Below are 23,591 nucleotides of genomic sequence, written 5' to 3' on the forward strand. Positions count from 1 at the left end.
CTGAAGAAAAGGCAGACGAGCTAAAGCTGTCATCAGACAGAAGACAGGGCAGATGTGCAGCCCTTGGACAAGGCTTTGGCACGTGCCATCTCTTGTGCCTCACTGCACAGGCAGACAAGACCTTCGGGACAGTGAAGAGATTACATCTCAGCAAAGCATTACCCCAGGGGTCGTACTGGCCACATTGACTGAGAGCTAGACTTTTGTTTTCGGCTGAAGTCCTGCTGCAACAGGCAAGCAAAACACTGGGTCAAAAGGAAAAGAAGTGTGTGGCAGCTCCAGACGGAGGTAAATATATCGCACACACACACTGGGGAGCTTACTGTTACCTTCTTAACAGAAACAGCGAGTTGGGGGATCAGTGAGTTGATGGGGATCGGCCAAATGCCACCAGCACAGCTGCTGGAACAGCAGGAAAAAAACAGGAATTCTTGCAGGCATTGTTAATACCCAAATAACCACCTCCTGGAACCACCCAGTGTGGCATCAATATCACGCCCCCATGAGTAAACCTCATGGGGCAACAGAAAAAGGACCTCAGAGCTGGGGCACTGCTGCACCCATCTCCCACTGTTCGAGTGGTGGAATGCCAACACCAGGTGGGCATCTGGTGTGCAGGAAGCACGAACTGCTTGATTTACAGAGACAACCTTTGGATCTCTATAACAAGCCCAACTTAAACAGAATGAAGACCAAAAAGGGTGCGCAGAGGTATGTGTATGTGACAGGCCATGCCAAGAGGCCCAGGGAAGAGGCAAATGAAAGACATGGCCTTGTACTTACCACAAACTTCTCATACAGTTGGTCGGTCAGCAGGGGTTCGGGAGCTCCCTGAAGTACATTTTGCAGAGGGAGCTCACGCTGCGAATGTCACAGACGTAGCTGTCCTGGGTTAGGTCAGGAATCTGCTCAGAGTCAAATCTGTGGCTGGAGAGAAGGACACAAAAGTGGGCAGAGGGGATTGAAGAAGAGGAAAACAAGTCAAAAGCAATACAAAATAGAGTCAAGAAAAGGAAGGGGTTCCTTTTTTTTTTTTACAGTTATTCAAGCCCTGGTCCAGGCTGTGCTCTTCTCACCTCCCATCCACTAAGCCCAGCTTAGAGCCTCTAAGGCGGAACTGCTTGGTTCTTCCTTAGAGGAGAAAGCTGTCACAGATGTCACTGTAGGTTCTGGTGCAGAAACTGGACAGAGGGGTGTACTTGGTTTCCAAGAAGTGCCAGGACCTAGGAATCAGCCTGGAGAAAGTAATTCTGGGGAAGCCAGAGACACTGCAAGTCCCATCACAGCTCCCACCAGATTGGAGGTGTTAAATCTCATGTCCAGAGGAGCTCTGAAACTGATTCAGTACACTCTCTTTGGCCAAAAGGCTAACGTGGGATTGGCTCGCACAGTCTGCTTTAAGCAATGTTAGATGGATACCCAGGGCACACAGGCAAACAGAAAAACTCTTCTAGCTAAGCCATCCAAGCCAGCTGCCTCAGCACTCCTTTAAAAACAGTTAGACCTCTCAGCTCTTCTCCTGCCATCTCTCACTCCCTCTATCCACTCTTTTCTCACCGTACTTATGAATCTTCTCTCACACACAGTAATGAAGTTTGTATCATTTGAAAATATACGTAGTATCTATTTGAAGACTTTGAGAGATTGCAAACTTGTCTTCAGCGCTCCGACATTGAACTTTGATGCTTGCCTCTTATTAGCATTAGCCTCAATCCACCCCTCAGCCATCAACTCCCAGTACACAGTTAACCACTGCTATCAACTTGCCCCTTGCTAGACATGATCTCTCTTTAATCTTCAGCTTGCCAACAGAAGAAGATCCCAAGAATGGGCTGTTCCTCAGCATCATGGCCGGAGTGGAGAAGATGCTCTCCCAGGTCACGCCCAAGCACCCTTTTCTTCAGGATCTCCCACTGCACTGATTTCTTCGGGTGGGACTTCACAAAGGAAAAAAAGGAAGGTGGTGAGCTTGCTGTGTTTCTTTCACACTGCACAACAAGGCGTTTCAGATTTGGCTCCGTTGGACAAGGCCAAGCATAGAATCATAGAAACACAGAATCATAGAATTGCTCAGGATGGAAAAGACCTTCCTGATCATCAAGTCCAACCACAACCTAACCATACTAGCCTAACTCTAACAACCCTCCGCTAAATCATGGCCCAGAGCACCACACCCGGATGCTTTTTAAACATATCCAAGGATGGTGACTCAACCACCTCCCTGGGCAGCCTATATTACCGTGCTTAACAACCCTTTCCGTAGAGAGGTGTTTCCTGATATCCAACCAAAACCTCCCCTGGCGCAACTTGAGGCCATTTCCCCTCGTCCTGTCACTCGTTCCAGCCACTCCTCCCCAAGCCTGTAGGGTTGCCGGGGCTTGTTGTGACCAAAAAGCAGGACCCGACACTTGGCCCTAATGAAACTCACTCAGTTTACCTTGGCCCATCGATCCAGCCTATTCAGGTCCCTCTGTAGTGCCTTTCTCCCCTCAGCCCAATCAGCACTCCCTCCACACTTGGCAGGGAGCTGTAGGACGCTGATGGGGCTCTCAAGGTAGACGGGTTGGGACGGCGCCAGGTTCCACGGCTACAGTGACAGTGAAAACTTCAGGGACAGGATGTTGTCCCAGTGCTGGCACCGCTGACGGTTGTCCTGGTGTCGCACGGTGGCCCTGTGTGGGCTTGTTTCAGTGGGGCTTTGCACGAGGGTGTGGTAGGAACCGTCCATTTCTGAAGGGAACTTGGGAAAAAAATGCAATGAAATCAACGCAGTATTTATTTTAATAGAAACAGATGGTTTTGAGGGCGATCCTGCGGGGACAAAGCAGAAGGAGGACGTGTCACTATGTGGGGCTGTCCTCAGAATTCCCATTTGAGACCTCTGGAGGACTCCAGGGGACCCCGTGGTCACCCCAAATCCCTCTGGGTCATCTCCAGACCCTCCCAGAAGAAAACAGGACCCTTTGAACCCACCGGAGGACGCCCTGGACCGGACAAGTCCTCTCTGGGAAATCCCCAGACCCTTCTGAGTGAATCCAAGGATACCCTAGAATTACCTGGAGACCCACCTGGACCCTACAGGATCTTTCTGGGACATCTCCAGACCCTTCTGGATGAATCCAAGGACTTTCTGGATCCACCTGGGGACAACCTTGGGGGGGACAACAGGGGATACTGGTGGTCAGATAGAAAGGACTGGAGGGTACTCAAGGAGACAGAACGGGGAGACTGGTGGGGGTGGGGTGGGGGAAGGGGGCACCAGGGATCAGAAGAGGGGACTGGGGAGGGAAGGGGGGCCGGGGCGGACAGGCAGACAGGCAGAAAGGCAGACAGGGGACGCTGGGGGTCAGAATGGGAAACAGGGGTGGACACTGAGGGGAGGCACTGAGGGGAGGGGTGGGAAAGGACCGAAGTGATCAGAATGGGGGAAGCGGAGGGGGCAAACTGGGGGGAGAGTGCAAACCTAGGGGCCGCACAGAGGGACTGGGGCGTTGCGGGCGACCCACGGCGGGGGGAGAGGGGGGACACGGGGCACCTCCCGCCCCCGAGCAGAGGCCCTGAGGAGCACAGAGGCCCCACGGGGCCAACGCAGAGCGGCACGCGGCCCCCCGGCCTCTCAGCCTCCCAGGCAGGGCCCCGCAGCGATGCCCCCCCCGAACAGCCACTTGTAGAAGCTGAGGCGGCGCTCGGAGCCCCGGGGCCGCCCCGCCGCGTTGGAGCAGCGCGGGGCACGGCAGGACTTCCTCAGGGCCGGCTCCTGGTCCGGGCGCGGGGCGATGACGTCACAGCGCGCGCGACGGCGCGTCGCCGGGACAACGGGCGGGGACAGTCGCGCTGAAGCGCGGTTGCTATGGAGACGCTGTCGCGCATGCGCTGTCGCCACGCGGGCGGCTTGCCGGCCGAAAGGAGGGGAGGGGTATGCCTGATAACATACCGAGAGCGGGTAGTAAAAGGAATGGAGAGAGCTATCCCTAGAACTATCAACTGGTCTGCTCTATATGCTATAAGGCAGGGACCGAGAGAAACTCCTTCAGAGTTCCTAGATAGGCTAAGAGATACCATGAGGAGGCATACATCCTTAGATCCAGGATCAGAAATAGGTATCCAGCAACTTGTATCATTGTTTATAGGACAGTCAGTAGGGGACATATGGCGGAAGCTGCAGAAAATGAAGGGTCTTGATGCACGTAACTTAGAAAGTTTATTAGAGGAAGCATGGAGGGTGTTTAGCAGTCAAGAAGAAGAAGGTAGGAGACAGGATAGCGAATAGTAGTGGCAGCATTAGAAGAGATAGACAAGGCAGGGATGGATAGGGGAGAACCGGGAAGGAAGAGACTTGGTAGGGACCAGTGTGCGATATGTAGGAGGAAAGGACATTGGAAGAGGGACTGCCCTCAGTGGAATCAGAGGGGTAAAGGGCCATGGACAAGAATCCAAGCCCCACTAGAACAATGATGGGGACCAGGGAAACCCACCCTAGTGGATCCACTGGTTAAAATCGAGCTAGGGAATAAACAGCAAAGTATGGAATTTTTAGTTGATACGGGGGCTACGTATTCAATTCTGAATGAATCCTTAACACCGCTCAGTCAAGAATATACCATGGTAAAAGGGGCCACCTGTCATCCAGAAAAGGCATATTTTCTCAAACCTTTAAGATTTAAATTTGGAAAGCAGGTGGGTATACACAGATTTCTGTATATGCCAAATTCACCAAAATCCCTTCTGGGACGAGATTTACTAGAACAATTGGATGCAGAAATAAAATTTGAGGCAGGGGAAATGAAGCTCAAAGTAAAAGACGAGTCCATTATAGAATTACTTAGCTTGGCCTTAATAACTACCCCAATAGACACGGAGATCCCAGAGGATATAAAAGATCAGGTTTTTCCAGGAGTCTGGGAAGTTGAAATCCCAGGGCGAGCTAAGAATGCATCTCCTGTGGTTATAAAGGTTAAGGTAGGGAGCCAACCCCCAAGGATTAAACAATACCCATTACGGATGGAGGATAGGGAAGGAATACAACCAATAATTGACCGATTTATGAAATACAGCCTATTGGTGGAATGTGAATCAAAATACAGTACCCCGATACTACCAGTAAGAAAACCTGATGGTAGCTACTGAATAGTACAAGATTTGAGGGCAGTTAACAAAATAGTAGAGGATCTGTATCCTTTAGTAGCAAACCCTTATACCCTGCTCACCAAACTATGTACTGAATTAGCATGCTTTACTGTCCTGGATTTAAAGGATGCCTTCTTCTGCTTGCCACTTGCAACCGTTGTTCGCATTTGAATGGGAAAACCCCAGTACAGGACGAAAATCCCAACTCACTTGGACTGTACTCCTACAAGGATTTAAAAAGCAGCCCCACCATATTCGGGAACCAGCTGGCTAAGGACCTAGAGCTATGGGAGCGTCCACCTGGTGAAGGGGTATTACTACAGTATGTGGATGACCTTTTAATAGCTACCAAGACTAAGAGGTCTGTTTGGGATGGACAATAAGCTTACTGAATTTCCTCGGACTTAATGGCTATCGAGTCTCTCCCCAGAAGGTACAAATAGCCCGGCAGCAGGTAACATACATGGGATATGGCATCGCTGCAGGAACACAAACATTGGGAACCGCTCGGAAGGAGGCTATCTGCCAGACCCCCGAACTGCATACATCTAAGGAGCTTGGAACATTCCTGGGGATGACCGGATGGTGCCGTCTATGGATACCCAACTATGGAATACTGCTAAAACCGCTCTACGCGCTGATAAAATCTCATCCCAAAGACTTAATATGGAACGGGAAGGCTAGAGGGGCATTCCGACGATTAAAGCAGGAGCTAATGAAAGCCCCAGCTCTGGGTCTTCCCGATGTAACCAAGCCCTTTTTGCTATTTTCCTATGAGAAACAGGGAATAGCTCTGGGGGTATTAGCTCAGAACCTTGGGCCATATCAAAGAGCGGTAGCCTATTTCTCTAAACTGCTCGACGAAGTAAGCAAGGGCTGGCCAGGGTGCCTAAGGGCTGTGGCTGCTCTAGTAATCAACATCCAGGAGGCTTGAAAGTTTACAATGGGGCAAAAGATGACTGTACTAGTGTCCCACACGGTCTCCACAGTGTTGGAAGTGAAAGGGGGACATTGGCTTTCCCCTCAGCGATTTCTAAAATATCAAGCCATTTTAGTGGAACAGGACGATGTAGAAATATCAGTAACGAACATTATTAATCCAGCCTCATTTCTCAGTGGAGTTACAGGGGAACCTGTATCCCATGGCTGTCTAGAGACTATTGAAGCTGTATATTCTAGCCGTCTGGACTTGAAAGAAGAACCATTATAGGATGCAGAAGACACCTGGTACACGGACGGCAGCAGCTTTGTCTGACAAGGGACCCGTAAGGCAGGGTATGCAGTCACGACCATTGAGAAGGTAATAGAGGCCAAGGCCCTACCTCCAAATACCTCAGCACAAAAGGCTGAAATAATAGCTTTGACAAGGGCTCTAGTACTGTCAAAAGGGAAGAAGATAAACATATGGACAGACTCAAAATATGCCTTTAGTATTGTGCACGCTCATGGGGCAATATGGAAGGAGAGAGGCTTGTTGTCCTCCCAGGGAAAGAACATTAAACATGCCCAGGAGATACTCAGACTCTTGGAAGCCGTACAGCAACCTGATAAAGTGGCTATTATGCATTGCTGTCCTCATCAAAGGGGGAACAATGCGGAAGAAATGGGAAACACCTTAGCTGATCGAGAAGCAAAACAGGCAGCCGAGAACACAGTGACAGAGGGATCCTTGATTCTGGATGGTAAAATTCAAGTAGATGGTGAGCCAAAATATTCAAAGGGAGACTGGAATTTGATAAATGATTTAGGGGGATGGGTAGGAGAAGACGGGTGGGCCTTTACGCCACATGGAAAGCTAATTATTCCATCCGCTATATTATGGGCTGTAGTAATGGCAGAGCATAGGAAAACCCACTGGGAAACGGAAGCCTTGCATAGGAGTTTAATGCGACAAGTGGTAGCTAGAAATTTATATACCACAATAAAACAGGTAACCCAGCAATGCGAGATCTGTTTGCAGAATAATCCCAAGACAGGTCAAAAGGTCCAGGTAGGGCAGATAGGAAAGGGAAATTTCCCTGGACAACAGTGGCAAGTAGATTTTACAGAACTCCCAAGAAAAGGGGGGCATAGGTATTTGTTGGTCTTATCTGATACCTTTTCAGGATGGCCCGAGGCATACCCATGTAGAACCAATAAGGCAAGAGAAGTAACTAAAGCGTTATTGCATGAAATCATTCCAAGGTTCGGGGTGCCGGCTGTGTTATCTTCAGATAGAGGGCCTCACTTTGTTGCCAAAATAGTGCAGCAAGTAAGTACCCTATTGGGAGTCAATTGGCAATTACATACCCCTTACAGGCCTCAGTCCAGTGGTCAAGTGGAAAAAATGACCCACCTGATAAAGTTACAGCTAGTAAAGCTGGGACAAGAGGCTAGAATACCATGGCCCCAGGCATTGCCCTTGGCTTTATTAAGAATCCGGACTAAACCTCGAACCAAGGAAGGGTTGAGCCCTTATGAGATTCTCTGTGGAAGACCTTATGCTGTACAAAAGGGGGTTTCAGTGCAAGTGGGGAACGAAATGTTGAGTGAGTATATGGTAAGCTTGGCAAAACAACTAAGGAGAATGGAAAAGGCAGTATTTGGGACCAGGGCACAAGGCCTGGATGGTCCAATACATGATATCTCTCCAGGCGACTATGTTTATGTTAAATCCCTCTCAGATTCACCCTTGGAACCAAAGTGGGAAGGACCTTATCAAGTACTCACCTACACAGCAGCTAAAATAGAGGGACTAATTCTGTGGATACACCATAGCCGCCTGAAGAAGGTGACTCAACCACTTTGGACTGCAGAGACCAGGGGACCCCTCCGAGTGGCACTCCGAAGGAAACAATAACATGAGGGACATTGAAAGATTAATAATGGTGTTGTTGAAACTACTGCTAGGAGGGGGAGGGGAAGCCATACATAACATAGATGTTAGAATTAACATGTGTGTTACTTGGGCTAACCAAACTAACCAAGAATCTTTTTGCCTCGCGTTACAATCAGCCTCAAACCCCTTCCGAACATGCCTTATTGGGGTTCCATGGGGTTTTCAGTGGTCTGTATTCAAAAGTTATGTGAGCAACACTGTGGGCTTGTCTGCGAACCTCACAACTCTATGTGGTACGCTGGGGATAAGCCCAGGATCCACTCTGACTTGCCGGAAGTACAAAGCAAATACGGGGGTAGAAGATGCCTTTCATATGAGTGTTATAATTAACAGTTTGAATATTAGCCGTCCAGACCCAGAAGAGTTAGATTTGTTGGGAGCGGTAGTGCATAGTGAATCCAGACGTGACCCAAATAGAACGCGGTGCTTTCGCTTTGGAGGCAAAACAGCGACGAGTGCAGCCTCCATGGCTGAGTATTGGGGTAAAAACGAGTTAGAACTTTGGAGGACCATGAATCGCATAAGCCATGACTCGACCTTCACCTATGTATCTGGGAGTAGCCTCCCTTGTGAAGAAGAAACAGATAATGTGTGGAATAACAGTATGCAAGCAAAACAACTGCCACCTGGGATATTTCTAATATGCGGGGATCGAGCCTGGCCTGGTATACCGGTAAGGCCAGTAGGTGGGCCCTGTTATCTTGGTAAGTTAACCCTGTTTGCTCCCAGAATGAGAGACCTTCTGAACAGCACCATTTGGAAAAGCAGTAAGTCACACAGGGGTGGCAGGAGCGTACACCAATTATTGGAAACCTGCAATAGTCAGATTACATTTTGGAATTCTCCTGCTGTAATAATAGCCACCTTTTTTACTCCAATACTTGCTGCAAAGAATGCCGTGGATTTGGAACGGCTGGCGTGCTTTACAGCAAAAGAATTAAATCTTACCTCGGCAGTAATATCAGATCTGGTATACGATGTGGATAACATACGCCACGCAGTACTCCAAAACCGAGCTGCTATAGATTTCATATTACTTGCTCAGGGCCACGGTTGTGAGGATCTTAGTGGAATGTGTTGCTTTAATCTTTCGGACCACTTGGAATCAATACACAAGAGGCTCATGAAGATAAAAGATAATATACAAGAAATACAAATAGAAACTAACCCAATTACGGAGGGACTAAAAGAGATATGGGAAACACTGACTAGCTGGCTGCCTAACTTCACTTGGCTCAAGAAACTATTTGTATCTGGGATTGTCATAATCTTTCTGCTCGCGTTAACATGCATTGCAATGAGGTGTGTACTATGGCTGTGTAAAACATCGGGATCAAAGAGTAGTTACGAAACATGGAAAATGCATAAGCTGAGGCAAAAGGTGGAAAGTGGGAGTTACTTTAAGGTCTGTAACATCGCTTGGTTTTGCTAACTCAAAAGAAACTCGCATCACGTAATTTAACCCTTCTTGCTAACTCAGGAGGAATTTATTGCTTAGTTTAGGGAATTCGTCTCTTAGTTTAACCTCTTGTTAGTTCACGGGGAACTTATTGCTTAACCTTTGCTAGCCCAAAATACGCTCCCAACAGACAGCCTTCTCTAGTCAGCAGAAAGGGTCCCTGAGAACGTGAGGGGGAGGAAAGGATAGGCAGAATTAGAGATTGCTGAGGTATGCAGGACGGGAGAAGAGCTCAAAACTGGGACAAAGGTCGAAAGGACATAGCGAGGAAGACATCTGACTTCATCCCGGAACAACCACCAGAGGGGGAGGAAGACGTTGGGCCTTCATCCAATAGATGCTACTGTGCATGCACTGGGGAGGGGGACAGTATGTAAATGAACTCCCGGAAAGGTGAGTGAGTCTTGGGTAACACTCCTGAATATGTATGGATTGACTTATAAATGTAATGGGATCTCACTTTCCGGTGTGCAAGTTAGGAGGAGCGATCCCCCTTGCACCTGGTGTGTGGCGCAGCGCTGAAATAAAGATGTACCTGCTCTTATAACCTACGTGGGTTAGAGAGTTTGATTCTGCAAATCAGTATCGCTGATAAAGCAGATTTTATTTGCAATTGCAGTGCCGGGCGTCCCGCAAGCAGAAGCACGGCTGCAGAGACAGCGTTCCATCCTTTATGCCCTTTTATGACCTGACGCTTCTCTTTTCCTCTCTTGGTTACAGAAACACACAAACACAGAAACACCAAGGTTGGAAAAGACCTACAAGATCATCCAGTCCAACCGTCCACCTGTCACCAATAGTACTCGCTGAACCGTGTCCCTCAACACAAAATCCAAACGTTCCTTGAACACCTCCAGGGTCGGTGACTCCATCACTCCCTGGGCAGCCCATTGCACTGCCTGACCACTCTTTCAGAGAAGTAGTATTTCCTAACGTCCAGCCTAAATCTCCCTTGGCGCAGCTTGAAGCCATTACCTCTAGTTCTATCGCCAGTTACAGGAAAGAAGAGGCCGACCGCCAGCTCACTACAACCTCCCTTCAGGTAGTCGTAGAGAGCAATGAGGTCTCCCCTGAGCCTGCTCTCCTCCAGACTGAACAATCCCAGCTCCTTCAGCCGCTCCTCGGAAGGCCTGTGCTCCAGACCCCTCACCAGTGTCCCTGCCCTTCTTTCAACCTGTTCCAGGGCCTCAATGTCTTTCTGGCAGTGAGGGACCCAAAACTGGACACAGCACTCGAGGTGCGGCCTCACCAGAGCTGAGTCCAGGGGGGACGATCACTTCCCTGTTCCTGCTGGCGACACCGTTCCTGATGCAAGCCAGGATGCCATTGGCCTTCTTGGCCACCTGGGCACACTGCTGGCCCATGTTGAGCCCACCGTCGATCAATACCCCCAGGTCCATCTCCTCTACGCAGTCTTTCAGCCACTCTGCCCCAAGCCTGTAGCATCGCCTGGGGTTGTTGTGGCCAACGTGCAGGACCCGGCACTTGGCCTTGTTGAACTTCATCCCATTGGCTTCAGCCCAGCTCTCCAGCCTGTCCAGATCCCTCTGTAGGGCCTCGCGACCCCCAGGCAGATCGACGCTTCCAGCCAACTTGGCGTCATCCGCAAACTTCCTGAGGGTGCACTCATTGCACTTGCCCAGATCATCAATAAGGATCTTGAAGAGGACAGGCCCAGCACCGAGCCCTGGGGAACACCACACACTCGGACCGGTCGCCAGCTGCATTTAGCTCCATTCACCACCCCTCTCTGGGCCTGGCCTTCCAGCGGTTCCTTACCCAGCCAAGAGCGTACCTGTCCAAGCCACGGGCTGCCAGCTTCTGCAGGAGAATGCTGTGCGAGACAGTGTCCAAGGCCTTGCTGAAGCCTAGGCAGACTACATCAACAGCCTTTCCCTCGTCTACCAGACGGGTCACTAGATCATAGAAGGAGATCTGGTTGGGAAGGGAGGGGAGGGGTGGGGAGGGGAGGGCAGGGGAGGGGAAGGGAGGGCAGGGGAGGGCAGGGGAGGAGAGGGGAAGGGAGGGGAGGGGAGGGATGGGGAGGAGAGGGGAGGGTTTCTGCTGATTCCTGTGGGACAGCATTGACCGCTACGAGGCCATGCTGGTCCTTCCTGGTTTTTATGGGTCGTGACTGGTTAGCGCTCCTGCTGGTTCCTATTGTTGGGGTCTCTACTGACCACCAGGAGTCCATCCTGAACTTTTCAGGTCCGTACAGGTGTGCGCTCCTTCTGGATCCTACAAGTTCCTCTGGGATTCCACTGACCACTGGGAGGCCCTCACTGCAAGGAAGAGATTGAAGCCCTGGGACGTGGCCAGAGAAGGGCAACGAAACTGGTGATGGGTCTGGAGCACAAGTCCTATGAGGAGCGGCTGAGGGAGCTGGGATTGTTCAGCCTGGAGAAGAGGAGGCTTGGGAGAGTCCACATTGCTCTCTATAACTACCTGAAGGGAGGGTGTAGTGAGCTGGGGGTCAGCAAACAAACCCCTAACACCAACCACAGCCATAACTCAACCACAACCCCAAAGCAAACCCCAACCAACAAAAAATCCATAACCCCAACCAGAATCCCAGCCCCAACCAGAACCAGAACCCGAACCAGAACCCCAACCCCAAGCTCACATTTCCAATTTCTGAGTTTTGTGCTTCCGTTGCCCTCTTTTTTAATGACTTAATGAAATAATTGCAGTGAGAAATCCATTCCTCAGCGCAGACTGGGGAACTGAGCAGCCATGAGCAGAGCTGAGTGCTGCTGGGGCCCCACGCGGGCGGGGCAGTGAGTCACAGTGGGGCCCATTGTGACGCGTCCCCGTGCCCCACAGGTCCAGCAGTGCCAGCGCTGTGCCCCTCACTTTCCGTCAGGACTCTGATGGGACAGCACGCGAGCAGACCTGCGGTGCAAACCGCCCCTCAGGCCGAGCCGCAGCGCTTCCTGCCGCCCGTGGCCGCCCGGGCCACGGCCGGTCCCCAACCTCAGCCCTCATCCTCTGCGATGGAGGAGAGAAAGCCTTTCCGCCCCGCGGAGGCCAAGGAGAAGGGCAGCCCCTCCCTGGAGCCCACTGTTGTGCCGCCCGGTGAGTGAGGGTCCCTGCAGGACTGGGGGGGGAGCGCCCTCTGCACAGTGCGGGGGCTGCGTGGGGCGGCAGAGGGCAGAGCCCCCTCCTAACCCTAAACCTGAACTCCAACCCCAACCTCAACCTCAACTCCAACTTTGACCCTAACCTGAAACCCAACCCTAACCTCAACCTCAACCCCAACCTCAATCCTAACGCTAACCCCAACCCCAACCCTAACCTGAATCCCAACCCCAACCTCAGTCCTAACACTAAACACAGCCCTAAACCCAACTCTAATTCCAACCCCCCCCGGCACTCCCAATTCCAGCTCCCCGCTTGGACACCTCTGGGATGTCTATGTGTGCCGTGGAGCGTTACGCGATGGACAACATTGAGGCCTTTGTCCGGAGAACAGAGGTGACTGCGGCCGCTGCCGTCGCAGCGGTGCCCCATTGTCCCCCCAGGCCCGTTTCAGCTGCAGGAGGGCTGTGCCCCCCCGCTCACGCTCCCCCCACTCTCTGACAGCCTCAGAATGAGGAGCAGAAGATGAAGTTCCTGCAGAGCATCCGCACCATCTGCAACACCACAGCGGAGAGGAACACGGCGCAGGAACTGCGCATCTTCTGCCGCCGGAACGATCTTGTGGAGAACATCACGGTGAGGGGCGGTGGGTGCTCGAGGGGGGGCAGTGGGCGGCTCCGCTCCTCCCGGCGCTGCGAGCACTGAGTGCCCGGTGCCATCCCGCTGTGCTACAGGTGCTGCTGGCAGAGGAGCCGCACGAAAAGCTGAGCTCTGAACTGCGGCTTCAAGCGATAGCCACCATCACCGCCCTCAGGTACTGCCCCACTGCTGCCGGGATGGCCCCGCAGCATTCGGATGGCCCCACACTGCCTGTATGGCCCCGCAGCCCCAGGGGACGATCCTGGTGGTACCGGGCTGCTGCTCTCCCCCATTGGGGCTGGCCACACATCTCCATGGAGGAAGGGGGCTCCTCCCAGCATTGCCCCCCCGCTCTGCGGAGTGCTGCCCATGGGGGGGTCCACTCCCCATCCCGCAGCACAGCGCTCTCAGCTCCGCAGTCCTTGTTTCTGCAGCAAGGTGGAGGGGGCGTTGGAGGAGAAGATCCCTCTCTTTGCTGTGTGCTTCCAGAGCATCCTCCTGCTTCCCTCGGAGCAGGACCTGGACATAAACCTTTACTCCAAGGTGGGTGCTGGGGAGCTGCAGGGCCTCCCCGCCTTGCAGGACAGGGTCTTGCCGTGCATTCCCCGTCCTCCTCCCCTCTGATCTCCCCCCACTCTGTCCATGCTGCAGACTCTCAGAGCTCTGGATGACATGCTGCACACACTGGTGTTCGTCCACCCCACTGCCAGCATTGGAGAGGAGTTGAAAAACGTCTTCCAGGTGAGCTGTGCCCGTGGGGGCTGCATGGAAGAGGGGTGTTCCTCCGTCATCCCCACCACCCCAAAAACCTTCTGGGGTGATCCGGGGGGCCGCAGCGCAGAGCAACAGCTCCTCTTCCCACAGGTGCTGCTGCCCTTCACCTCCATGCAGAACTCAGCTGCACGCCAGAGGGTAGTGGGGCGCATCTGGAAGCTGTGCCATTCACTGGCGCATTACTGCCAGGAGAGGGTAAGGGCCCGACCCCCACAGCCTGGGGTCTTTGACCCTCCTTTTCCCCGCTCTCCCCTCTCTGGGCGTGCACTCAACATTCTGCTCTCCACGCACAGCCCCATCACTCCTCGGGACAATCCAGATCCACCCGCTATGACGAGTTCCGCCTGCCCGTGCTGGGGCAGCTGGTGGGAAGCCTCATCCTGTGCTGTGCCTTCCAGGAGGACAAAACGCACCGCTGTGCTTTGAGCGCTCTCCATCACCTCTACAAATTTATCCTGTGGAGAAGCCGTAAGCAGATGGCCACTGACTGCCTCCATCCATTGCAGACGTCCCACGGGGCCGAGTGTGGATGGCGCTGCATCAGTTGCCGCTCAGGGCAGTGAAGAACCCCATGGCACTGGGGAGCTGTGCCCCAGGGCCCCAGCTCGGGGTGGAGGCAGCTGTCCAGCTCCCTGCAGGGCTCCCACCGCTCACACACCCACGCCTCGCTCTCCTTTCCAGGCTGGGAAGTGCAGCCAGATGAGCAGAGGAAACAGGAGCAGTGGGAAGATGACCACGAGTTCTCCCTCACCTGGACCACCAACACCTCGGTCATTTTGCTGGTGAGGAGGGATCGCCGTGCCAGGACTCGTGGCCACAGGGTCTGTGGGGATGGGGGGAACACGGCTGACGTTCCTTCCCCCCCTCTGCGTTTGTTCCTCCCAGCGCTTTGCAAAGCACTTCCACTCTTCGGAGAGAACCGACCTCATCCTCCTGGCGCTGCAGGCCATGAAGGACTGCAGCAACTACAACACCCAGGTTGCTTCCACCATGATGGCCATGCTGACGGTTGACTTCAAGCCTACACCCAACGATGTGAGCAACCGGCAGCTGCTTGCCAGGCGGCTGAGCCCATGGGGTTGGGGTTGAATTGGAGGCTGGGGGTTGGTTGGGTTTGTGTTGGGTTGAGTCCTGGAGGTTGAGTTTGTGTTGGGTGCTGGATGTTGGGTTTTGGTTGGGTTGGATGATGGGTATTAGGTTGGGTTGGATGCTGGATGCTGGGGGCTGGGTTTGTGTTGGGTTGGGTCATGATGGTTAGAGTGGGGTTGGGTTGGGTTGGGTTGGGTGCTGGAAGGCTGTGTTGGGTTGGATTGTCCTGCACGGCACTGGTCTGATTGGAGATTTCAGGGTGCTTGGCCCCTCTTGGGGATACCTGGAGTGAAGTTCTGCTGTCCCCATGACCCTTCCAGGTGCAGCGCATCGTGACAGCCATCCACAGGAGCAGGAAGCTGATCACAGAGGAGAAGGCACTGAGGCACATCCGTGGCACCTTCCCCTGGCTGGCTGCCACCAACCCTAGTGCAATGACACTCAGCCTGCTGCACTGCTCCCCCACCTGTGACAAGTGCGCTGCCCCCACCCCCTGTAGAGAGATCCCCACCCCACAAGGACAGGGATCTCCACTCCACGTGGATAGGGACCCCCATCCCAAATGAAGAGAGGTCCCCACTCCACACACAGAGGGAGACCACCCCATGTGGAGAGGGATGCCCACCACACATGGATAGATAGGGACCCTCAGCCGATGCGGAGAGGAATCCTCAGCCCACACCTAGAGAGACCCTCACCCCACTCATAGAAGGACCCCCAGCCTACACAGAGAGGGACCCCCACCCCACTCTTAGAGAGGTTCCCGCTGAGGATGGCTCTGTGCTGCAGGGACACATGGGAGCTGTGGGAGTTGGCGCTGTCCTCGGTGGACGTGGTGCCAAAGATGGTGCAGGAGCTGCTGCATCTGCTGGAGATCGCACCGCTGGGCCAGGAGACCGAGATCGGCACCCTTACCCTGGCCGTGAGTTTGAGGGTCTCCCGGGAACACTCCCTCCCCCCTCCCCCCAACCCGGGGGAGCAGCTCAGAGCTGAGCGCGGTCCGGGTGCTTTCCGCAGGCATCCACGGCGCTGCATGAGCTCCTGCAGTACCTGGAGTACGGCCCACAGGTGCGAGCGCTCTTCCCAGAGCTCTTTGTGGCGCTCATCATCCAGTTGGTGTCCTCTGGGGAGCTCGGTCCGCTGGAGGTCGCCGCCATCACGGAGGAGCCATTCCGCCCAACTGCACCCACCTGTGCCATCAGGTAACAACGCCGTGCCGCGCTGACCCGGCGGCACCACCCAAGCTGACCCAACCCCACGCTGACCCCCAGCCCCGCGCTGACCCGTGACCCCACGCTGCCCCATTTCCATGCAGGATGGTGGTGGAGACAGCGCACCTTTTGCTGCTGTGCACTGATATGGACAACCTGGCGTTCTCCATGGAGGCCCATGACCTGTGGGCGCAGCTGCTGGGCGCTGGCAGGTGGCGGAATGGCCTGCACTCCCTTGCCAAGTACGGCCCCAACCCCCTCCTTGTGCTGCCCCACACTGCCCCACACACTGCCTCACATGGTGCCCCATGCGCTGCCCCACATGCTGCCCTCCTCAAATAAGTAGGGATCAAGATGGGGAGTGCTCAGGGGTGCCAAGGCGAGGTGTGCAGATGGAAGAGCACACTGTGGGGCAGGAGGGGCTGCTCCGGTCCCTGTCCCCAGCCTGAACCCAGTGGGATCAGCCCTCCAACATGGGCTCAGCTCTCCCCCCATCCCACAGGTTGATGCTGGGGAACTGCTGGGCTCAGTGCAGCCGCATCTTCATCCACCTGCAGAAGCTGCTGCAGTACCACCAGCTGCAGTGGAGGGAGGTCCCGGCCATGGCGCTCTACTTCGAGGTGGGTGTGGGGATGATGCAGGGGTCCCCTTGGGGGGATGTGGGGCTGAGTCCCCTCCCGCGTGCTGACCGTCACTCCTCACAGATGTGGAGCTGCCGGGGGCACCGGAAGGATGACACCCGCACAGAGAAGATCTTCAGGAAATACATCCACAGCGAACGGCGCGAGAGCAGAGAGCTGGCGCTGCGCGGGCTGCAGAACCTTTATGCAGGGAGGATGCAGCTTCTGCTGCCCGATGTGCTGCTGTGGCTGCAGGACGTGCGGGCTGATGTCAAACTGCAGGCCACGTGTCTGCTGCAGGACATCCTTGCACAGCACCCCGCCAGCATCCGAGGTGTGCTCAGCCAGCTGGCCGTGCAGCTGCTGTCCTGCTTCAACGAGGTGAGGGTCGCGGGGCAGCAGGGAGCACCCAACATCCTCCGCACTGTGCAGAGCTCAGCACCACTCCCCATGTGTGTCCCCTTCCAGGACAACGCAGAGGTGCGCTGGCGCTCCATGGAGCTCTTTGCGCTGCTGCTGGAGGCGCCAGGCAGGAAGCAGCTGCTGCCACAGGCAGAGAGGAGTCTGGTGCCACTTTTCATCCACATGAATGAGGACATCCCCAACGTGGCCCAGGTGGGAGCAGCTCATGGGATCACGGGGTCGTGGGGTTCACCTGGCGTGACCGCAGCCCACCCTGCTGATTCACTGCTTTGTGAATGCTGGGAAAGGCCTCTGAGGTCAGCGGGTCTGACCAGCAACCCCCCTCCACACCCTGCCATACAGTCCTCCTAGATCTCCGTCCCTTGTTCACTCATACAGCCCTCCTGAATACCAGATCCGCCCCCTTATATGCACGCCACACCCACCCATACAGTCATTGAGCTTAGGAAAATCCTCCCACATCCCCCCCGCCATTCCCCCAGACCATGCAGGCCAAGACCATCTGTGGTGCCACCCCAGGGTGGGGATGGTGGTGACCTCCCAGGCTCTCTTGCCACCCCCCCCCCCAACTGTGTTGCTGTCCCCCAGGCTGCTCAGAATGCTCTGATCCATGCCGCCAAGTTCCTGGGCTGGCAGCAACTGCAACGCTTGGCCAGTGAACGGGAGATCTGGATGATCGCTGACTGCCTGGTAAGGATCCACACCTTTCAACCCTTCTCCCCCACATCGGGACCTGTCCTGCTCTGGCAGAAAGGGAGGGAGGCAGCTCTGTGGGTGCCTCCTCCACCGTGCTGTTCTCTGCAGCTTCAGAAGAGGGACAGAGATGCGGAGCAGTACCTCAAGCAGACCGTGCTGCATCTGCACAGCCCCCAGGCAGCTGTGAGGGAGGCAGCCGTGCGCTTCCTGGGTGAGTCCCAGTCCTGATGCGTCCCCATCCCTCTGCCCCCACCCCCGTCTGAATGCTGTGGGTTCACTGCGCAGGGGAGGCCCTGGGGGATCACTGGGGAACCGATGGTTTTCTTGGGTGTTATTGAGGCAACACTGGGATCATTGGGGCATTATGGGGTTCACTGGGCATTGTGTAGGGTCTCTGGGGGTCGTTGGGACACCATCGGTCCTTGGGGGCAGTTGGGGCACCATGGGGGTCATTGGGGTACCATAGGGTCCCTGGGACACTGTAGGGTCTCTGGGGATGATGGGAACGCTATTGGGGTACTGTGGGGTTTCTGGAGATCCTTGGGACCTCATGGGGGTTCCGGGGGCACCGTGCGGGTCCCTGGGCGCTGTGTCGTCCCCGGGCACCATGGGGCCGGGCAAGTGTTGACAGCGACTGTGTGTGCAGGGATGCTGGGGCGGCAGCTGAAGAACGAGAACCAGGAGATGGTGTTGGACATCCGTAAAGGTGAGCCGTCCCCCCGCTGCCCCGCGCCCCAGGAAGCGCCGTGTGGGGCTCATGTGGTGATACAGCCCCGCTCCATTGCAGCCCTGCAGGGTGCCAAGGGAGACAGCGAGCCGGCCGTGCGCTGCCTGGTGCAGCAGACACTGCTGATTCTCTGCCAGATGGAAGATGTGCCACCCACCAGGCCTAGGGGCAGAGCGTCGCGCCAGTGGTTCCGGAGGATGTGGAGGGAGTAGTGCCAGTCCAAAGTGTTTGGGGGTGTTTGCATTCTGCTCCTCACTGCCACACTAACGCCAACCCTAAGAGCAACCACAGCCCCAAAGCAAACCACATCCCAACCATAACCACAACTCCAACCTGAACCTCAAGCACAATCATAACCCCAGCTGACTTGCGAAAACTCCATAACCACAAAGGAGTGATAAAAGCAGGTATGTTTATCAGCACTGCGTGCACACGCTGGATGCAAACAGGGTAACCCCTCCTAGCTTGCAGCTCCTCCTAGCTTGCAGCTCCTCTTTCCCAAAGCAAATGCCACTAATGCACTCCCAAAACAGAGCTGCACCCCGGAGAGGACGAGCTGGGCACGACACACAAAGGTCCCGCGGTCTCTGCATCTGCGAGGGGAGCAGAGCAGCCCTCGCGGGTGCTTTGGGACACGCCTGAGCACCCCTGCGTGTCAGCAGGTTGATTGACAGTCAGTCTCCTCTGATGAGATCTCTCCTTCCCAATTCCAGAGGAATTTCCACCCCTCCCCAGCTGGATCCATGTCACCTTTGTGGTGGAAAAACAGCCCGAGAAGAGAACAAGTGATGTCAAGAAGACGACCAGGTGAGACTGCAGGCTCAGCGTGCCTGATCTGCACGGGCTGTTTCCCTGACCTGGCAAGAGCCCAACCCCACACAGTCACTGTTCAGGGCCGCCCAGCGGCACTGAATGCAGCACATGGAGGGCTGGCATGGGGCTGCCGGGAGCCAGCGCAACCCGAGAGCTGTGTGTGGGTAAGGCTGTGTTGCAGCCAAGGGTCCCGGCTCAGGGTTGCAGTATTCAGCCCCAAAGCTGTCACCCACTCAGGCAGACCCCTCCCACTCTGTCCTTTCAGTCAGCTGCCAGCGGTCCCGGGGGCATCTTCTGCCAAAAAGCAGCCTCAGAAAAAAAAGAAGGGAAAATGCTCCACCAAAAGCAAAGTGACAGAGATGGGTCCAGCACAGGCAGTGCAACCTCCACGCGGCAAAGAAGAACAACACGGTGTGGTGAAAGCCCCCACTAGAGGAGGAGTGACAGAAAAGGCACGGGCCAAGCTCAGAAAGCACTGCAGAGCCCCAGCCCTGCAACAAACAACGCTGGCAGCCCTATGGTCCTCCAGCTCTGAGACCAGCCTGCCCGAGGAGCGCACCTGCAATGCCTCTGCTGCGGTGCCACTGACACACAAGGGGAGCAGATCTATGCAGAGTCAGCCACCAAAGAGCAAAGCGGGGCTCCCCAGGCGGGGGATGTCCTGTCCACGCTGACCAGGGCATAGGGTGCCCAGGAGAAGCAGAGCTCCACCTGAGGCTGCAAAACAGGTGCACAGTTCCCATCTCTGCCATCCCTGGGTGCCTGTCTCAACCCTTCCGTGGTTTTGGCTCGCAGTTTGCTTTCTGAGGCACTTCTTGCCATACAACTCCGACTTAATCTAGGAGATGCGAGGTGGGTGTGGCAACCAACATCACTTGGTGGGCAATTTTACATTTGAAAGCATTTCTTTGGAGCTGTTTGCCTTTGGAAGAGATTGCTCAGGAGTGTTTACTGGCTGAAGATCTGGCCTGCAACCAAAAACTCCAGCTTGGTATGGAAGAACTGGGGAACACCACCATCGTATTCAGTGAGAAACAGGATGCAGGTGGGCTTCCTCTGATCTGCTGGCGAGGCCCGGGAGATGGGAAGAAAGGAGTTTCTGCTGAGATCCCAAAGCCAGGAGCTGCTGCTCCAAAGACAGCTGACTCAACCACTTTGGATTTGAACTGTCACTCCAAAGAGAGCTGCCTCTCTTTTGTGGCCCCTTTTGGGTTTATAAATAAGTTTGTACAGTTGCTGTGTCATCAACCGAACAACAACCCCTGCTGACCCATCACTACTGAACATCAAGGTCTGAACTACGAACCAAGCTGGACCCGTGGTGGTGACTGTCTCTCTCCTGCTTGCTACAGAGACTGCTTGCTTTTATTTCCCATCTTTTCTATCGCCCGTCTTCCCCATCTCCCTGAACAACTTGGATTTGTAATAAACTGGACGGGCTAACATCTAACCCGTTGTGTCTTCATCTCTCCGTCAGCTGTACATACATTAAAAGAACCTCCCCTTGCTCTGATAATGGCAGCGAGACAGTGCCGTCTCCTTGAAGAAAAGCAGAGGGAGAGGGACAATGGGGACTCTTCCTTCCAAGACCCCTTGGCTCTGACAGACTACATTCCTTGCAGCCAGCAGAAGAGAGCGTGACTTTGGAAAATGAGGAACTTGAGATCCCAAGGCTGCAAGGAATGTAGTCTGAGTTCCTCATTTTCCAAAGTCACGCTCTCTTCTGCTGGCACACAGAGCACACCGAAGCCCAGGATTTGGCAGCATTTGAAAGGCGTAGCTATGCATGAGGCTGGGCCTGGGCCAAGAGGAGACTGTTTCCTTCCAGCTCGCTGCTCCTTCAGATCCCTGGTGGGAAGAGAAGGGCTTTCTGGGAGGCGCTGGCATAGCTTAGGGGCAAAACACTGCAGCTGGGCGACTTGTAGGGAAGGGATAAAGGGAGACAGAGAAATGGCCGCCTTCCCTCAGCGTTCTGAGCTGAAGCCACCCCGGGGCTACGCATGAGGGAAAAGAACTGAGCTATTATTTGAGAAGAGTCTCTCTTCTTGTACAGAAATCCATCGGTTGTCAAACCACATGGGAAGAGATGGAGGAAAATACAAGAAAGGATCCGTCCCTGAAACTCAGGCCCCAGGAGAAACAACTCCGCATTTAATAGAAATATTTGCATTCCCTCGCCAACTGCGTTTTGAGTAAAAGCTAGTCCCGTGTCCAACAGATTGTTAAGGTACCATGTTGCAATTGAAAATCCAAACCCTGGCTTTAGAAGCAAAGGAGAAGCCAAAGCCTGCCCCCCGACCCCCTGAAACGTTGCTTCTCTCTCTCAGCCTTGGCAGGCACTCGGCCGGCCATCTCTAAGAGGGCACGGGTGTGCTCCTCCCAGACAGCTCGTACCCAGCAGTGAATGTGGCACCAGGCGGCGTGGGATGGGCTGCCAGGAGCCCCCACTTCACAGGGCTGTCCCCTCCCCAGCCCTCAGCAGAGCCCCAGCTCAGCCGGAGAGCTGTGTGTGGAAAAGGCTGTGTCACAGCCAAGGCTCCTGGCTAGGGGCTGCAACAGGTGCCTCTTTTGAGCACTGCTGTCGCGAGCATTGTTCCAAGATCAAGGTGGGCTGACTGTGAACGTTTCAGAAGCAAGAAGGAGAAGGCCAGAGGCCCGGAAACGTGACCTGTGCAGGAGCTGCCCTGAGCAGCCGAGCACTGGACATCTAGCACTGAACACTCGCTCGTCGAGAGCAGCTGCTTTGGACCGGCCTGGCCAGCACCGCAGCAAGCGATCTCAAGGCACGAGGGGCTTTGGGGCTTCACGCTGTGCTGCCATGCAGCAATGGCAGCAGAGGGCCAGTCTGGCGGAGTGTACTCTGAAGAACTGTCCCAGGATCATAGAATCACAAGGTCGGCTACGACCTGCAAGATCATCTAGTCCAACCACCTGCCCATTCCTATCAGTACCACAAGCACTAAACCAGATCTCGCAGCTCCTCGTCCAGGCGCCTCGTTCAGCACTGCCAGGGACGGCGGCTCCACCACCTCCCTGGGCAGCCATTCCAGCATCTGACCGCTCTCTGAGAGAAAAAGTTTCTCCTAGTGTCCAACCTAAACCTCCTCTGGTACAACTTCTGGCCGTTTCCTTGGGTCCTGTTTGTTGCGTGGGAGAAGAGGCCAAACCCCTCCTCATCGCAACCTCCCTTCAGGTAGTTATAGAGAGCAATGAGGACTCTCCCGAGCCTCCTCTTCTCCAGGCTGAACAATCCTAGCTCCCTCAGCTGCTCCTCATAAGACTTGTGCTCCAGACCCATCACCAGTTTCGTTGCCCTTCTCTGGCCACGTCCCAGAGCCTCAGTCTCTGCCTTGTAGAGAGGGCCCAAGACTGAACACAGCACTCGAGGTGCGGCCTCGCTAGGGCTGAATACAGGGGGATGGTCACCTCCCTGCTCCTGCTGGCCACACTGTTTCTAACGCGGGCCAGGACGCCGTCGGCCCTCTTGGCCACCTGGCTCACCGTCGGCTCACGTTCAGCCCAGCATCAACCAACACCCCCAGGTCCCTTTCCTCTTCACACACATCCAGCCACTCAACCCAAGCCTGCAGCGCTGCATGGGGTTGTTGTGGCCAAAGTGCAGGACCCAGTGCTTGGCCTTGTTGAACCTCATCCCATTCACCTCAGCCCAGAGATCCAGCTTATCCGGATCCCTCTGAAGGGCCTCCCTCCCCTCAGGCAGATCCACACCACTCCCAACTTGGTGTCATCTGCGAACGTACTCAGGGTACACTCAATCCCTTCATCTAAGTCGGCAATAAAGACATGAAGCAGGATGGGCCCCAGCACCGACTCCTGGGGGACAGACACCACTTGAAACGGGTCTCCAGCTGGATTAACTCCATTGACCACCACCCGCTGAGCACGGCCCTCCAGCCAGTTCCTTATCCAACGGGGGGTAAAACTGTCCAAGCCACGGGCAGCCAGTTTCCACAGAAGGATACTGTGAGAGACCGTGTCAAAGGCTTTGCTGAAGTCTAGGTAGACTGCATCGACAGCCTTTCCCTCATCTACCAGT

The 23,591-nt window shown here is 54.7% G+C and overlaps 2 protein-coding genes and 1 long non-coding RNA gene across 7 annotated transcripts; 2 read left to right on the plus strand and 1 right to left on the minus strand.

Moving 5' to 3' along the window:
• Positions 1 to 11: 11 nt before the first annotated feature.
• LOC149913821 (uncharacterized) lies at positions 12 to 7,031 on the minus strand. Of its 2 annotated transcripts, none has more exons than XR_016460953.1 (6): positions 3,464 to 7,031; positions 3,069 to 3,151; positions 2,438 to 2,811; positions 1,077 to 1,937; positions 784 to 927; positions 12 to 399 (listed from the first exon to the last, which is right to left on the minus strand). It is a non-coding gene; the product is annotated as an uncharacterized LOC149913821 (long non-coding RNA). The 2 variants fall into 2 exon arrangements; XR_016460952.1 differs by having other exon boundaries at positions 12 to 402.
• A 5,227-nt stretch (positions 7,032 to 12,258) lies between these two features.
• Positions 12,259 to 19,521, plus strand: LOC149913822 (maestro heat-like repeat family member 5). 4 transcript variants are annotated; one of them, XR_016460946.1, is made up of 20 exons: positions 12,259 to 12,539; positions 12,850 to 12,938; positions 13,047 to 13,178; positions 13,277 to 13,356; positions 13,616 to 13,724; positions 13,833 to 14,150; positions 14,249 to 14,423; positions 14,637 to 14,737; positions 14,841 to 14,990; positions 15,365 to 15,519; positions 15,834 to 15,966; positions 16,062 to 16,246; positions 16,360 to 16,497; positions 16,758 to 16,875; positions 16,960 to 17,256; positions 17,344 to 17,490; positions 17,887 to 18,205; positions 18,641 to 18,700; positions 18,782 to 19,128; positions 19,435 to 19,521. XR_016460946.1 is itself a non-coding variant. In XM_090128805.1 (20 exons), the coding sequence occupies exons 1-20, from the start codon at positions 12,335 to 12,337 to the stop codon at positions 18,931 to 18,933; spliced, it is 2,910 nt and encodes a 969-aa protein (XP_089984931.1). In that variant the 5' UTR covers positions 12,259 to 12,334; the 3' UTR covers positions 18,934 to 19,512. The 4 variants fall into 4 exon arrangements, 3 of the variants coding, with proteins under 3 accessions (XP_089984931.1, XP_089984929.1, XP_089984930.1); XM_090128805.1 differs by having other exon boundaries at positions 13,833 to 13,922; positions 14,046 to 14,150; positions 16,758 to 17,256; ... (1 more) ...; positions 18,103 to 18,205; positions 18,782 to 19,512; XM_090128803.1 differs by having other exon boundaries at positions 18,782 to 19,512.
• On the plus strand, positions 19,238 to 23,412 carry LOC149913823 (uncharacterized). Its single transcript, XM_090128598.1, has 3 exons — positions 19,238 to 19,343; positions 19,414 to 19,528; positions 19,800 to 23,412. Exons 1-3 carry the CDS (start codon positions 19,238 to 19,240, stop codon positions 20,206 to 20,208), a joined length of 630 nt encoding a protein of 209 aa, XP_089984724.1. The 3' UTR covers positions 20,209 to 23,412.
• The last annotated feature ends 179 nt before the right edge of the window (positions 23,413 to 23,591 follow it).

The sequence above is a fragment of the Phasianus colchicus genome, chromosome 34 (genome assembly GCF_987193195.1).
Source record: "Phasianus colchicus chromosome 34, bPhaCol1.hap1.1, whole genome shotgun sequence".
Taxonomy (NCBI): domain Eukaryota; kingdom Metazoa; phylum Chordata; class Aves; order Galliformes; family Phasianidae; genus Phasianus; species Phasianus colchicus.